Source organism: Chrysemys picta, unplaced genomic scaffold, assembly GCF_011386835.1.
Source record: "Chrysemys picta bellii isolate R12L10 unplaced genomic scaffold, ASM1138683v2 scaf93, whole genome shotgun sequence".
Classification (NCBI taxonomy): Eukaryota; Metazoa; Chordata; order Testudines; family Emydidae; genus Chrysemys; species Chrysemys picta.
In genome coordinates this window covers 48,334-65,123 of record NW_027052800.1, presented here as the reverse complement: position 1 = coordinate 65,123, position 16,790 = coordinate 48,334, and the positions used below count along the sequence as shown (strand labels likewise).

General features: G+C 46.2%; 1 protein-coding gene across 1 annotated transcript; it reads right to left on the bottom strand.

Annotated features, from left to right (window-relative positions):
- Positions 1-634: 634 nt before the first annotated feature.
- On the bottom strand, positions 635-1,573 carry LOC135977988 (olfactory receptor-like protein COR8). The gene has a single exon (XM_065579112.1). It carries the CDS (start codon positions 1,571-1,573, stop codon positions 635-637), a length of 939 nt encoding a protein of 312 aa, XP_065435184.1.
- Positions 1,574-16,790: the final 15,217 nt, after the last annotated feature.

Genomic DNA, 16,790 nt, shown 5'->3' with positions numbered 1-16,790 from the left:
GTTTGGGAGCCACGCTTTAGAAAAGACGTGGGCAAATAGGAGAGAGTCCAGAGGGGAACAACAAAAATGACAAAAAGGGTTTACAAAACCTGATCTATTAGGAAAGTTTTAAAAAAATGGACATGTTTTGTTTTGAGACAAGAAGACTGAGGAGGGACCTGATAACAGTCTTCAACTACGTTAAGGGCTGTTCTAAAGGGGATAGAGATCAAATGTGGCAGCCCGTATGAGGCCCAGACACTAACGAGAGCAAAAGCTTTGAATTCTCATAGTGCAAGTTACATACTGAGCATTAATTAAAGCAACACATTAAGAAATTAAACCTAGAAGCAAGTTTATTTTATTTTTCATCTCAGATAACCTTGCAGGGCACCATTTCAAATAGATTAATGGTCAAGAAACAAGGAAGGGTGTCTATATTCCAACAGCCACATAATGACAGGACATTAGGTAACATTGTTCCTCTCAAGCAATTGTAAAACATAATTTCCACATGCCACATCAGTTCTTTGAGTTTCATTTAATTCTTGTACAACATTTGTGGTACACAAATCAAGGCAGTAACACATAGACCATACTCCTACCCTTCTTCCAATTGTTCTTCTCAATTGACTGGAATTGTCATGGTGACAAATTAGCTGAGAATGTTTTTCCAGTCTATCACCCTCTTAAGAGCATCCTTTACCTCCTTGTTCCTCAGGCTGTAGATCAGGGGGTTCAACATGGGGACCACCAGGGTATAAAACACAGCAGAGATTTTCTCCTGTTCCAGTGAGTAGCTGGAACTGGGTTGTATGTGGCTTAAGCTCACAGGTCCATAGAACATGGTGACAGCTGTCAGATGAGAGGCACAGGTGGAGAACGCTTTGCGCCTGCCCTTGGCGGAGCGGATCCTCAGGATACAGAAGAGGATGTACAGATAAGAGATTATGACAAACAGGAGGGTGGCCATGCCAATAACTCCAGAGAATGTTACAAGCAAAATCTCATTGATGTGGTTATCAGACCAGGCAAGCTTCAGCAATGGGTTAGTGTCACAAAAGTAATGATTGATGATGTTGGGCCCGCAGAACGACAACCTCAGCAAGCCACATGTGTGGGTCAGTGAGTTCATGAGCCCCCCTACATATGAGCTGGCCACTAGATGAATACAGACTCTCTTAGACATAACAGCGGTGTAGAGCAGAGGGTTACAAATGGCTACATAGCGGTCGTATGCCATCACGGCCAGCAGGACCCCTTCTGTGGTCACAAACACGACAAAAGAGAAGCGTTGGGCAATACAGGCAGAGTAAGAAATGCTTTTACTCCCCACTAAGAAATTCACCAGCATCCTTGGAGCGAAGACTGAGGAGTAGCAGAGGTCAACCACAGACAGGTTACTGAGGAAGAAGTACATGGGGGAATGGAGTCGGGGATCAACCCTGATCAACACAATCATCCCAAGATTCCCAACCAGCGTAAGAATGTAGATCACCAGGAACGCCGCGAAGAGGGGTATCTGCAGCTCCTGACGATCCGTCAGCCCCAGGAGGATGAACTGGGTCACTATGCTGTGATTGCCCTCAGCCATTTATACAGGGGTGCATGAAACCATACCTGCTGGATAACAAGAGTGAGCAGCATGGAAGAAGGAAATTTCATGGCATGAATTAAATCTGAATGACACCGCCGGGCTTGAATGTGGGTAGTGAATATCTTACAGGAAACCAGCCGCCGTGATGTCTGGGAAGAGTTGGGATGGACCTTTAGATTTACACTCACTTTTTAATAGGGCTGAGATTTTCAAGGCTGTCTAGGAGATTTAGACATCCAAGTCTCCATAAAATTGACTGGAATTAGGCATCAAGTTCCCCATAGGGAGTTTCCAGATTCATGTCCATTATCACAAATGTTCTCCAATGAAATATGCCTGGCATGTGTTTGAGTTTGAGCTTGGTACTTTATATTGTCTGCTCACTGAGGGTAAATTAGAAAGCACTCATACTTTAAATCCTTCCAGATTAGGGTGACCAGACAGTAAATGTGAAAAATCGGGACGGGGGTGGGGGTAATAGGAACCTATAGAAGAAAAAGACCCAGAAATCGGAACTGTCCCTATAAAATCGGGACATCTGGTCACCCTATTCCAGATAATCCTTTTAGATGACTACAATGTCTGTTATGTCCTAGTCACTTGGTTACTACTGCTTTGTAATACATCCCCTGGCAGTGTTGCTAATCTCAAGCATTTGAAAACCATGAATTAGGCTTCCAAACATCATGCAATTGGCTTAAAATCTTGAGATCTTTAAAAAATAATACACACGGGGTTTAGAGATGGGGCAGGAAGGATAATTCTGTTTTGTGCAAGATTTTTATTTTTCAGAATTTGGTTTAGGAACAAACCCACAGTTTTTGAAAAGTTTCTGAAAAAGGGAACGGATCCCTGGAGTCATGGACACTGACAATTTTGGATGTTCCCAGCCCCTGGAAGCTCTGAGGTTGCTAGCAGGCCACTGGGCAGGTTGCAAAGGAGCTGGGCAGGTGAACTAGCAGAAACCAGGCAGGATTCGGATGCAGGCAGAGTTTCCTCAATTCCATGGTGCTGCAGTGAAATTGGCCCTTCTTCACGAAATGTCCCAATTTCACTCAGTCAGCAAATTGCAATGGAACAATGTTTCTGGGCCCTGGAGAGAGTCACGTTTTCAAGCTTTTCTTAGCAACCCTTAGGGCTAGAAACATACTTTAAAAAAATCGGAGATTCTTAACTGATCACATGACTGAAGGACCTGGGGCTTTAAGAGAAGCACCAAATATCATGAGAATTGGCAACTGTGCCTTCAATCTATGCTATCCTTGCTCTAGGAGATTTCTGGCCACTTGACTCCAGTCCCAATTTCTTATGCCTACTAGTGGTACACACTGCCAGGTCCTTCATCTCTCTAGGTCATTCGCCGTGACACAGGAATATGATACAGGTGGGAAATGGTGAAGAAATAATTTTGGCACAGAAGCGACAATGGAAAGCAATGTGCAAGGCAAGGATCTGAAGGAGGGGGAGGGAGGATGCTTGAAGAGGGAGCATAGGGGGGTTGCATGAAGCCACAGGTGAGAGAATGAGATAAAAGGAGAAATTGCTGTATAGAAGAGGAGTGTGGGGAGAGTGGAGAGAGAAAGAAAGAAGAAATAAGGCTGAAGAGACATGAAGGCAAAACTATGTAACGCCTCAAAAGTGAGACTTTCTCCATTTGTTTCCTTCTTCTGGCTTCCCCTTCCCCATTTTATCAAACACAACCAGCTTGTTTTCAATCCAAGGCCCTTCACAGGCTATCAACACCGTGAGGCTCATCTGCTATTGCAGTGTCATCTACCACCTCCGCCCTTCCAATGCTACCCATTGGTTACATTTTTCAAACAAACACGGGCATGACTGGGGCTGCTGCAGTGCAAATAATTATTGTTATTTCCCCCTTATGGTTTGAGATCGGCCACACCAGAACCCACCGGATCCCAGTGTCCATCTTCCCCCCTCCCCCACTCACACGCACACACAACACTGGATAATGGTCAGACTGGCACTAGGGGCACGATTCTGAGATCGGCCATTAATTCCTGGCTCTGCTACAGGCTTCCTATGTGATTCTGGACAAAGCAAAGATTTCCTCTTTGCCTCAATTCCCTCTTTGTAAAATTTGGGTAATAATCTTTCCTTTCGCCCACCCTCTTCTGTCTTGTTTAATAGACTGTAAGCTCTTGAGGGGGGGAACTCTCTCTTACTATGTGTTTCCAGAGAACCTAGTACAGTGGGGCATTGACCTCTAATTGATAACACAACAACAATAAATTACAGCCCTGACATATCTCTATAATTGGCTGTAGCCAAAGCCCAGAATCTGAAAATCCTCAAAGGTTGCAGAAGTCGGATCTGAATCTGATTCCAGATCTGAAGTGTGTAACTCATATTCATCTCTATGTATAATACCGGATTCTTACTTAATATCCATCTGGACCTTTCAGGGTCTTCCATGAACCATATCCATTGCCCCTGTAATTTATCCTGAGACAGAAAAATGAACAATGTCTGTCTCAAGTTGCAAAAATGTTGCAAAAACAGCACATTTCCAAGTAAATGGAGAAAATGGAAAGTTATGTCCAGGAATCAGAACTGAAGGAAAATAGCTATCCCACCTCCACTGAAGGAAAGAAGTATTGTATCATAGCTACTGGTGGAAGAGAGAGTTCAATCACTCTTCATCCCTAAGGGATCATGTTAGGGCACCAAATACCTTTATATATTCATTTCTGTGTCATTTAGAGATCAAGTCTCTGAAGTCACACCTCCAATTACAGTCTCAAGCCAGGCACAGAGGGGCTCATTACAATGCCCTCCTTGGTGCCCTAACATGCTACGTAGATTTGTTTATTTGCCTTTGCTTAGTTTTACGGAAAGCTCTCGCTGTTTTGCGAAGCCACAGGAAGAAGTCTCAAGAGCAGTGTAACTGCAAAGGAATGGCTCAGTCTCTTTCCGTAGGGAGCACTCAGTGAATTCAGTGTCAAAGTTAGGCTTAAAAGAAATCCAGACATGTTAAACTATGGAAAAAGCGCAGTTACAGCAAACAAACAACTGTAACTTTGTTCTGTGTAGATGCCAAGCAATCACCCTACCCTTACAATTAGTGCCTAATAATGCCTTACAATTTACTGCCCCTGATTGGGTCAATCTGATTTTTCATACAGTTTAAGGCCAGAAGAGGTCAATGTGATCATCTAATCTGACCTCCTGCATAACAAAACCTTGCCCAATAATTTATGTATCAAGCCCATAATTATTATTTTTTTTAGCTCTTACACATCTTTTAGCTAGATACCCAGTTGGAAAGACTTCAAGTGACAGACAATCCACCATTAGCAGGAGTGTTGTAAGCAAGACAGGAGAAGTAATTCTTCCACTCTACACAGCTGCAATAAGGCCTCAACTGCAGTATTGTGTCCAGTTCTGGGTGCCACATTTCAGGAAACATGGGAACAAATTGGAGAGAGTCCAGAGAAAAGCAACAAAAATGATTAAAGGTCTAGAAAACATGACCTATGAGGGAAGATTGAAATAATTAGGTTTGTTTAGTGTGGAAAAGAAAAGACTGAGAGGAGACATAACAGTTTTCAAATACCTAACAGGTTGTTGCAAGGAGGAGGGAGAAAAATTATTCTCCTTAACCTCTGATGATAGGACAAGAAGCAATGGGCTTAAATTGCAGCAAGGGAGGTTTAGGTTGGACATTAGGAAAAAAATCCTAATCGTTAGGGTGGTTAGGCACTGGAATAAATTGCCTGGGGAGGTTGTGGAATCTCCATAATTGGAGATTGTTCAGAGCAGGTTAGAGAAACACTTGTCAGGGATGTTCTTGATGGTGCTTGGTCCTGCCATGAGTGCAGGGGCCTGCACTTGATGACATCTCGAGGTCCCTTCCAGTCCTATGATTCTGTTATGGGTTAAGTGATGCTTTTTGTTAAGATGGCTGGTGCTAGTAGCTGGGTATGGCTCTGTTTTTTGCCCCCTTCCTCTCCCTGCACAGTTCTCAGCTCTAGGATACCGCTGCTTCTGTAGGCCACGCAGCAGGCTCCCCAGCCTTTAGAATTGCTTTTCCCCCTGCCCTGGGTCTGAGCTGTGTTGGGGGCAGGGGAGTGAGATGAAAACTCCACGGTGTTTGGGTGAGGGCAGAAAGGGTAGGGTTACCATACGTCCGGATTTTCCCGGACATGTCCGGCTTTTTGGGACTCAAATCCCCGTCCGGGGAGAAATCCCAAAAAGCCGAACATGTCCGGGAAAATCCGGCGCCGCTGGGCCGGGGGCTGGCCCGGGGCCGGCATGGGGCCGGCGGTGCTGGGCGGCCGGGGGGTGCGCCGGGCCGCCGGGGGCCGCCGGGGACCAGCGGTGCCGGGGGGTGCGCCGGGCCGCTGGGGACCGGCGGTGCTGGGCGGCCGGGGGGTGCGCCGGGCCGGCGGTGCCGGGTGGTGCGCCGGGCCGCCGGGGGCCGCCGGGGACCGGCGGTGCCGGGGGGTGCGCCGGGCGGTGCGCCGGGCCGGCGGTGCCAGGCGGCCGGGGGGTGCTGGGCGGTGCTTGGCCGCCGGGGACCGGGGGTGCTGGGCGGGCCGGGGACCGGGGGTGCTGGGCGGGCCGGGGGTGCTGGGCCGGGGACCCGGGGGCTGGGCCGGGGGTGCTCGGCCGGGGGCCTGGGGGCCGGCAGTGCTGGGTGGGCCGGGGGTGGTCGGCTGGGGGCCGGGGCCGGCACCCCAGGGCCCGAGCCGACCCAGGCTGGAGCCGCCAGGGGGGCCAGCCGGGGCCGCGCCTCCTCCCCCCACACTCCCCTTACCTGCTTCAGGCTTCCCGCGAATCAAATGTTTGCGGGAAGCAGGGGAGGGGGCAGAGACTTTGGGGAAGGGGCGGAGTTGGGGCGGGGGCGTGGACGGGGCTGGGGGCGGAGCCGGGGCCCCGTGGAGTGTCCTCCATTTGGAGGCACAAAATATGGTAACCCTAAGAAAGGGAGTGGCAGCAGTAGGAGGCAGAAGGGAGCAAATTGCATGGAAAAGAGGGGAAATGTTTGACTGGGCGTCATGGGTCTGAAAGGCAGCGGGCCTAGGGTTTAGGCTGTGATACCTCAGACCACTTCAATCTCTCCATTCCTGAGGAGAGCCCTGTTGGGTCATACATATAAAATCAAAGGATCCTAGAAGGAGCCTGGCATGTGGTTGAAACTTGCCCGTAGCTCAATGTTATTAGTTTTACAGTAGCGACTGGAGGTGCAAACTGAGACCAGAGCCCCAGAGTCCTTGATTTCAATGGGGCTTCTTACAGTCTAAAGCATGTTAAGCATGTGCTTATGTTTCCTTGGATTGGGGTTAGCGAGCTCAGTACCTTGCTGGTCTGAGCTCTTATTCTGGGTGAGCTGAGAAGTTGGGAAATGTCTGTAGATCCTAGGAGAGCTGTTAAAGCAGAACTGCAAAGAAACTGGAGGGATTTGACAGCTTTATATGGCATAGTGTATGGATGCGGTTGCTTAAGGGATACTAAACATCACACTTCAGGGCTTAAACCAATCTCTAATTATTAGAGATCATGGCAGGATGTGGGGAAGGGCTGATTATTCCACACCTGCCTATTGAAGGTTATTAAACCTTCTTTTGAAACCTCTGATACTAGCCACTATCAGAGACATGATACTGCACTAGATGGAGCTCAGGTCTGATCCAATCTGGCAATTTCTATGTGTTTATCCAGGATTTCATAAAAAGACCGGTGAATCCAAATGCTTCTGCAGACCAAAGTCCTTTAAAAGAGAGAATCTGAACCAGTGGGTGCTGCCCCATTCCAAACGGAGTGACCGTAGGCACTTATCGGCCAGAGAGGGGGTGCTCGTGACAGGCGGGTGTCGAGGCCGTTACACTGAAAACTGAAATCTGAAGTCAGATTTGATTCAGGTCTCTCTTAAACAGCTATAAACAGATGCAAATCAAGAGGAACTGCATTGAAATCCCCTGGAGTTCCATCTATGTAAAACCTGTGCAAACCAGATCATAATAATCATAATAATAATAAAAACCTCAACCACAACAATATACTCCACTGGACAGAGCTTTCTCCATGGGGTACTCCTGGGGGAATTCTGCAACAAAACAATATTTTTAAATTCTGCGTATTTAATTTGTCACAATAACACTATATAATCACACCGGTTTCAATTATTTTGGTAATTTTTCAGAATACCTGCCAGCCACAGGGCCCCCCTGGCCCAGACACCTGCACCCCCTGCCATCCCCCAGAGCCCAGCTGCAGCCTTCCAAGCCCAGACACTCACACCCCTCCCTTTCCAAAGTCCAGGGAGCCAGAGGGAGAAACAACCTGATGCTGGGCCCTGTGCTTGTATGGAGTTTCCTGCATGTCACCTCCTCCTTTCAGGGTGTACCAGGAGCCCTTCATCTCCATTTCCCTACCCTGGCAGCATCTCCTGTGTGCAAGCTGGGAGCTGGACTCTGCTGGGTCCAGCGGCCCCTAGTGGCAGCCAGCAGCTCTGCAATGCCAAATCTGGGGGAAAGGGAGGAAATTCTGCACAGAATGTTAATGTGGTGTGAATTCTGCACTGTGCAATGGTACAGAATTCCCCAGGAACAATGGGGAGAAGAAGTGAGAACAAATGATCATGTCACTTAATACACTGCTGGTCAGTGCTCAGATATGATGGTGATATAAGACTATATAGACTAGAATCAGAAATTGGAGCTTTATTTTGGGCCTCCTTCCACCCAAATGCGGAAGATCAATGATCCTTGTGCAAGAAAACGGGAATAGAAATAGTGGGCATGTGAGTAAAAATCTCTTCTCGCACCCCCACTCCCAACAGAACAATAGATCTGAGGGCAATTAGTCTGTACCCAAAATGTCTGGCTGCAACGTGAGTCTTAGTTACTTAATTGTGCGATTCTGTCATCAAGAGATCTGAAAACTCCCGGGAATCTGTCTTGGCTTTATAAAATAGCAATAAACACTTCACCTTAAAACTCCGTCCTTTTACTAATGTAAATCCTTCAAAGTCTTTCAGTAAATGCCAGCTTTCATCAGCAGGTAGGGTTAGATTTGAATCAAGCTGGGATAAATTATTAGAGTTCAGGTAGTTTGAAGTCAATTGAAGTTTTGCCACTTGTCTTTAATAAGATCAGGATTTAGTGCAAAATATAGTCATATATGCAACTGACATGAAAATTATCAATATATTTCTAACCGGTAAAGCAGAACTAAATGACAAACTCACTTTTCTTCAACACTAAAAAATAATGTCCATGTGGCTCTAAGTTAGTGGTTCTCAGACTTTTGTACTGGTGACCCCTTTCACACAGCAAGTCTCTGAGTGCGTCATACATTAAAAACACTTGTATATATTTAATACCGTTATAAATGCTGGAGGCAAAGCGGGGTTTGGGATGGTGGTTGACAGCTTGCGACCCCCATGTAATAACCGCGCGACCCCCTGAGGGGTCCCGACCCCCAGTTTGAGAACCCCTGCTGTAAGTACAATGTATGTACTGTATAGCAGGGAGGTAGTGCCACAGATAAGGCTGAGTTTGCTTCCACTTAAGCAGAGATTCACTGTGGTGTGCTGAGGTCACTGCCTTTCATGCTGATCATATTAACACGTTTCCTTGTACTCCCCTACTAATCTGTCTGTGTCCCGCTGTTCCCTCTTGACATATTTAAGCCATGTCCTCCTCATATTTACAGCACTACGCCCTGACTAAAGAATGAATTTTCTGAGAATTTGCTAGTGAATCTGTTAATTAATTTCTGAGTTAAAATTAATTTTAAAAATATGTCCTTTAAAAATTTAACAGAGTGTCAATCCATTTATTTCTCCCTAAATAACCCAACCCAGGTCCTCCCTATTTCAATGGAAATGACCAAAGAACTAAGTCTTGGGTGGATCTGGGGCAGTGGGTGGTTTTTGAGAAGAACTTTTTAGGTCTTTTTCCCTGTTATTTTACTTAACTGAAAATGTCCCCTTCACAGCAAGATGTATTAACAAACCACTATTGATAGTGTCATAATCTTTGAAACAATTCACATAGTAATTTATTTCGAAATCACTGTGCATGCAAGCTCGTTTTCATTAGTACTGTCTAAAGGGTCACCACTTTTCCCAAGGGCAGGACACACAGCCTCAAATGCTCTGGGACTGGCTGGTGGAGCTCCAGCACCCCCTGTGTCCCGTTGTGAGCTCCTCTAGCAACTCCACCTTAGTTCAGACTCTCGGGGAGATTTTACCTTCCTATGGGGTGATGCAACCCAGCAAGTGTTTACAGTGACCCGGGGCAGCCTTTTCAAAGCAAGGTAGCATTTCATAGTCACCTGGAGTTTTGCATGAGCAAGTCCCAAGGCTAGCAGAGGAAAACCAAGCTTAAGAGAAAGTGAAGTGTAATAATAAAATCCGGCAGGCCATAAAAGGATTTGAAGAGCAATTAGCAAAAGACACAAAAACAGAAAGTTGTTTTTAAGTACCTCAGCAGCAGGAAGCCTGTTAAACAACCAATGGACAATTGAGGTGCTAAAGGATCACTCAAGGAAGATAAGGTCATTGTGAAGAATCTCAATGAACTTTTTGCATTGGTCTTTACTGCCGGACCAGATGGTATTCACGCACAAATTCTGAAGGAACTCAAATATGAAATTTGCACAACTACTAACTGTGGTATGTAACCTATCCCTGAAATCAGCCTCTGAACCAGATGACTGCAGGAAAATAAATATAACCCTGATTTCAAAAAATGATAGAGATGATCCTGGCAATTACAACAGTAAGTTTAATTTCATTACCAGGCAAATTGGTTGAAACTATAGCAAAGAACAGAATTATCAGATACATAGATAAATATGATTTGTGAGGGAAGAGTCAACATGGTTTTTATAAAGGGAAATCATGCCTCACCAATCTATTAGGATTCTTGGAGCGAGGTCAACAAACATATAGACAAGGGTGATCCGATGGATATAGTGTACCCGGACTTTCCAAAAACCTTTGACCAAGCCCATCACCAAAGGCTCTTAAGCGAACTAAGCAGTCATGGGATAAGAGGGAAGGTTCTGTCATGGATCAGTAGCTGGTTAAAAGACAGGAAACAAAGGGTAGGAATAAATGGTCAGCTTTCACAATGGTGAGTGGTAAACAACGGGGCTCCATAAAGAACTGTATTAAACATATTCATAAATTATCTGGGAAAAGGGGTAAAGAGGGATGTTTCAAAGCTCGCAGATGATACAAAACTACTCAAGATAGTTAAGTCCAAACCTGATTGCAAAGAGTTAAAGAGGGACCTCACAAAACTGGACGATCAGCCAAGGAAATGACAGATGAAATTCAGTGTTGATAATGCAAAGTAATGCACATTAGAAAACATAATCCTAACTAGACATACAAAATGATGGGTCTAAATTAGCTGTTACCACTCAAGAAAGAGATCTTGGGAGTCAGTGTGGACAGTTCTCTGAAAACTAAGTGACGTGGTGGTTCAAAAAGCCAACTTAATGTTAGGAACCATTAGGAAAGGGATAAATAATAAGAAAGAAAAGATCATATTGCCTGTATATAAATACATTGTATCCTCAGTCCCTGAATACTTTGTGCAGTTCTGGTTGCCCTATCTAAAAAAAAAAGATATATTAGAATTGAAAAAGTCCAGAGAAGCAAAATAAAAATGTCCAGCATTCAAGCTTTATTTTTTTTTTTTTGAGAAAAAGCTGAAATTTTCTGCTAAAATGGTTAATGCATAAGAATTTATGTGTATGTGTGTAAAAACTCCATAGGCAAGGGGAACATGTTCCGAAAGTTTTAATGGTGAATCGTTCCTCTTCAGAGAATTGCAGCCTTTCAAAATGGCCACCAGCTCTCATAATTGTTGACAGGAATGAGGCTAAAGCTGTCTTTAAGGAAAGACATCCTCTTTCAATATGAACACCTCTGCCATTATTTCCAAAGCAGTAAAGTCAAGCTGCCCTCACAGAAGCTGGTAGTCCATGTCCGCACAGAGAGCCGTCCTTGAGAATAGAAGATGCAAGCTGTTTTGAAAGAGGGCCGTTCCTCTTGGTATCTTCTGAAGAAGAATTTTACTCTGGAAATATTTTGATTCAAATTGAGGGCTAGGGACAGAGCATCTTTTGGGGAGAGAGAGTCACCAGCTTTCAAACTCACTTCTACTTTGGTCCACAATCCCTTGGATGTGTTAACATTCTGGGAATGTGGTCAAGCACATCTTCTTTCCCAGGCTAGATTTGGGAAGATGTGTGGATGAGCTGATGCCTCCAGCATGTCTTTGGTTGAAGCTTGTAGGTTACTTTTATAGTTACAAAAGACAATTATCTAACCTAGGACTTGTTTTTCAGATCTTCAGTTTTGACGTACCTGTTTCAAATTAGGAAGAGCACCTACAGCCTGTGATACAACCCCCACCTTTTCATGTTCTCTGTATGTATATATATCTCCTTACTATATGTTCCATTCTATGCATCCGATGAAGTGGGCTGTAGTTCACGAAAGCTTATGCTCAAATAAATTTGTTAGTCTCTAAGGTGCCACAAGTACTCCTGTTCTTTTATTAAAAAAATCAGCTCCTTGCTAGAAGCTGATGCTGCATCACTGACCACCAAGTTCAATGAATGAGAACTGCATGGGACAAAAAAAGCTCGAGGGTTTAACACTCGGATCAGTGTCTGCGCTCCTCTCTTCTTTCCTCTCATGTTGGCACCATTATCGTAGACCTGACTTCTCATGTCAGCTATCGCAATTCCCATATCTTCCAGCTTTTTAAGAAGCATATTTGCCATTCCAGCTCCTGTAGTATCATCAGTGTCAATACATTCTAGAAAATGCTCTCTGACAGCCACCATTGCAGGGACATTTTCACTAGGTTCTGTTGTTGTTACAACACGCACCATTAAAGTCAAAAAGAAGAACAGGAGTACTTGTGGCACCTTAGAGACTAACAAATTTATTAGAGCATAAGCTTTCGTGGACTACAGCCCACTTCTTCGGATTCATTTGTTCCGTAAGGCTGATGTCGGTGTGCAGTCCAGAATAACAGAGTTATATCTTGCTGACTTCAGATCTGCCACAATCTTCTCTTTGACTTTTGTTGCCAGTAATTGTATGATCTCATTTTGAATTATTTTTCCAAGGTCGTGGGGTGTGTCCATTTCTTGGGTGGTGACTCTTCTTAGATGCTCCTGGAGTACAGCATCAAACTCAGCCATCAGCTCCACAATTTTAAGGAAGTTTCCATTGTTTGGCACATACAGCTGATCTGAAGTGCCACGCAGTGCTAGGTTTTGGGTAGCAAGCATTCTCACAATGGCAATGAGCCTTTTCAGAACATTTTGCCAGTAAAGAGACTCTGATGCAATCTTCTCTTGATGCTGATCATCTATGGTGGCCTTTAACCTTAGTCTCATCTCAAGTTCTTTCCACCTATGGAATGCTCTCGCTTGATTTGCTGCCTTCTCATGGCATGCCAGATTTCTAGCCAGATTTTTCCAGTCCTTTGCTCCTGTAGAACCCAATGTGGCTGGAACATTACACTGGAAGAGTTTGCAACAAAAACAGTATGCAGCATTCTGGGTTTTTGAATACATAAGCCATGGCCTCTCCACTTTGTCACCATTGGGGATTTCACACAAGTAACGTGTTGGAAGGAAACTTCTATTTTCATTGTCTTTGGGGAACATGACGTTTTTCACCTGCTGTGGCCCATGCAGTACAAGGAAGTCCCTCAGGCTACTGCTCAAGTGGGTCCACCGTCCTGGATCATCTAGATTTAAGGAACTAAACTCAGCAGCAGCTGTTTCTTGCACCTCCACCACACTCTTCTCTGATCTACACTTTTCTTCAGGAATGTGCCTGGTTACATCCATTGGAGATGGAGATATGGATGCTGCAGTAGCTGCCAGGTCACCTGCACTCTGACTAACTGGACGATCAGGCATCTCCTCACCACTCACATCCTCACTGGGGCCGGAAGGCTCACCGTGAACATTTGTGTCTATGTATCTCAGGAGAGCTCCTTCCTGCTTAGATAGAAAAGCTTCTTTTGCTTTCTTTCTTTTTCTGAATGCTGCCCCAGAGGACAAATAAGCAGGCTGGTAGCAGGACCTGAGTGAGGGAAGATATCAGCGTCTTAAGGGCCTAACTGGCTCCTACTACCTCAATTCACTGCCTGTTCTCCTCAAGTGGGTTCAGGGAAGCAGCAGGAAACAGGAAGCTCCCTGAGAAGCTGGTGTGACTCAATCCAGGCTCCTGAGGGTGCTAGAGAGGTACATAAGAGGCTCCTCCTCCTCTCTCTTCCTGCAGCTTCTGTTGCTTTCTGTTATTCCATCTCACCTTTTCTCCTGCCTGCCTGTTATATCTCTTGTGCCCTCCTTCCTCCAGCCCAGCACGCCACCATCTCTGTGCGTCTAGAGCAGAGAGGATACATATGCACCAGCAGCAGACACAATTTTCTACACTCTGGGTCCTAGTGGCGCCCTCCACAGTCTGTCACCTGAGGCAGCCGCCTCAGTTCGCCTCATGGTAAGGCCAGCCCTGTCCTGTGGGCACGGAGAACCTAACTCCCACTGAGGTCATCCAGGGAGGCTGGATGTGGACTTTACAGGAAATAGACAGTCAGGACAGCATAATCCACTGAAAAAATGGCATATTGCTAATTGCAACCCAGGCTCTCATTGTGTGGCTCTTTGTCCTGCCTCTGCTGTCTAGAGCGTGAGCAGAGCTTGATGAGACAGCTGCTGCGGCTGTGGCCCCCATCGAAGCGCCTTTCCCGTCGTCTCTCTTCTGGCTGTGGATGCTCGACTGCAGCAGCTCTGCAGAGGTCCCAGCCTCGCTCTCTAATGTCCATTCTCCCCTTGCTCGCATGGTGCTTCATGGACCATTGAGTAGCCTCATGAAAACATCCCAGTTGTAGACACAGGCACCAGAACTGATTCCCCAAGCCAAAGTCCCCTTTGCAATCCAGGGAAACAGCCTGGGTTGTCTGGAGCGCAGGGTTTGGCCCATGGTGACTGCAGACATTGCACTTGCCGCACAGCGACTCCTGGGACCCCTCTAGCCCATCAGCACTCGGCTCTCCTGCATTCTGCTGAGCGGCTGAGATCTGGGGGAACAGAAACCCTTTGTTAGAGACGGAAAATCTCCTCCCAGGAACACTCTGTCAACGGCTGCCAGAGGCCTTCCCTGTGAAACCCCAAATGTGCAGCCCCTCGGATTCCCACAGGGGAGATCTCAGCTCATTCTCTTGTCACCCATGGCTGCAGTCTCTGACAGGGGGAATGAAGAGGGGTTTTTGCCAATGGTCCCTTCTACAACGCCCATAATGGGAGGCGGTTTGGCCTGGTGATGTAAGGCCCGGGTCTGAGAATCAGGGCTCCTGGGTTCTGTGACAATGGACAAGGATGTAATCTAGTGGGTGGAGCTGGATTGGTTGACACTGAGTGAGAGGGGCTTGTGCTGAAGGACCCTGGTTCAATCCCCACCAATTCCTGGGATGTCTACACATGGCCATGATTTTACTTACCTATCAGTGTAGGTTGTTTAGCCTATTCCTGGACACATGTGTTACATCTGCTGCTGGCCATCCCTGAGATGTAGGTCCTTCATCCACACAAGGACATGGCACATCAAGGTCAATCCAGCAGCACCCATCCGGTCTTCACTTCCACAATGCACGGCGAGTCTGAGCTTGACCAGAGAAAGACAGGGTGGTGTTCTTCAGGGGAATCTGCTGGAGCGCCCGTCTCCCCTGCTCCACCTCACACCCCAGCACCCTAAGTGTTTTCCAAAGATACCACTAATCTCGGATAAACAAAGCAGCTGAGATGAGGTCAGTGTGAGTGGATTTACTGAGCAGTCTCATTCTAATGGAAGAACAGATTTCTCCCCTGCTCTAGGGAGATTCCCATAGGAAAAAGTCTCTGATGGTGGAGGCAATGCAAACCCTCAGCCTCTTGAATTGTAGGAAATCGGGACTCGGGGAGTTAAGGGGTGTCTCTGTCCTGCTGGAGGGAGCAGATCTGGAGAGCAGAAAGAGCACTAGTGGCATTGTAGGAAAGACAGTGACTTCTACCTGTGAAGGTGGCTGAAGCTTCTTGCAGACATTAGAGTCCAGGATCCTTACATCTCTGTTGGGGATCCTTTCCCTAGGAATAAAATAAGGACATCACACAGAGAATGACGTCTGTAGCCCAGGTCTGGGATCCAGGGAAAAGGTATGATCTCAGCCAGGCTACATACCAGGAACCTGATTTTTGTCCCAAGAGCCACAATTACCCAGATGAGCTTTTCTTCTCCATTTGCTTTCAGGTTATTTACTCATAGTAGTCATTTGTTTGCTTTGCCGTGTTTCCACTCTCCGCATCTGTTCATTGGTTTCAGTAACATTCTTTCAGTTTTTGCTTCTGTTTCCTCTTATTACAGTGTAGCATCTGCTTAGCACTTTTTAAACAAATCAATTAGAAATAAAATCCTGATCCTCCATTGAAGAGGAAGGTTTCTGAGAATTTGGCTGCAGAACTTTAGTGTCTGCATATTTCATTCACTATTATTTATTCAAGTGCAGGTCTGATGCAATCTGCCCACCCAAGAATGCCCATATGAAGCACGGGATGCCCTTAGAATACCTGTTAAAAGAGAAGAAGAGAGTAGATTACAAGGTGGGGAAATCAACCAATGCATCAGCACTTGTCTGCATCATTGAAGCACCAGTCATGGGAGCCAAACAGGTTAAAAATCCCCATAGTTTTTCCCCACTAGACAGCCATCCAAAAAGAAAAAAAGGCCTTCAGCCAATTATTTCCTTACACTCTGAAGAGGTGAAATTCAGGCCTGTGCAGACAGCAGGGCAAGGTCTGTGCATCACAGCGGGTTTAAGTGGCACTTCACTGCACAGGGGCTGTGAGATTTCAGTGGCAGAGTTTTCCCCCTGGATTGGAACAGCCGGCTGCAATCCTGCGAGGTACAGAGCAGAGAGAGGTTTGGGCCACAACGTTCACCTCAGAGGCTGAGCTTCTGCAGACATTTGGGATGTTCCCATCTGAGGAGGATGCTTTCAGCCAGCCCCAGTTCAGAGCTTTCAGTCACCTCAACCGGTGATTCTCTGGCACAACTCATCTAAAGTAGCTGAACTTTTCAGGCCTTGCCCCCATCTCCGACACCCCTTGCACCTCGCATTGCCTCTAATAGCCCCGTCCCTTCTCTTGATCCCTGCCAAGCCCAAATACAGAG

Coding starts and splice junctions, on each gene's coding strand:
- LOC135977988 (XM_065579112.1), bottom strand. CDS start 1,573: ATGGCTGAGGGCAATCACAGCATAGTGACCCAGTTCATCCTCCTGGGG.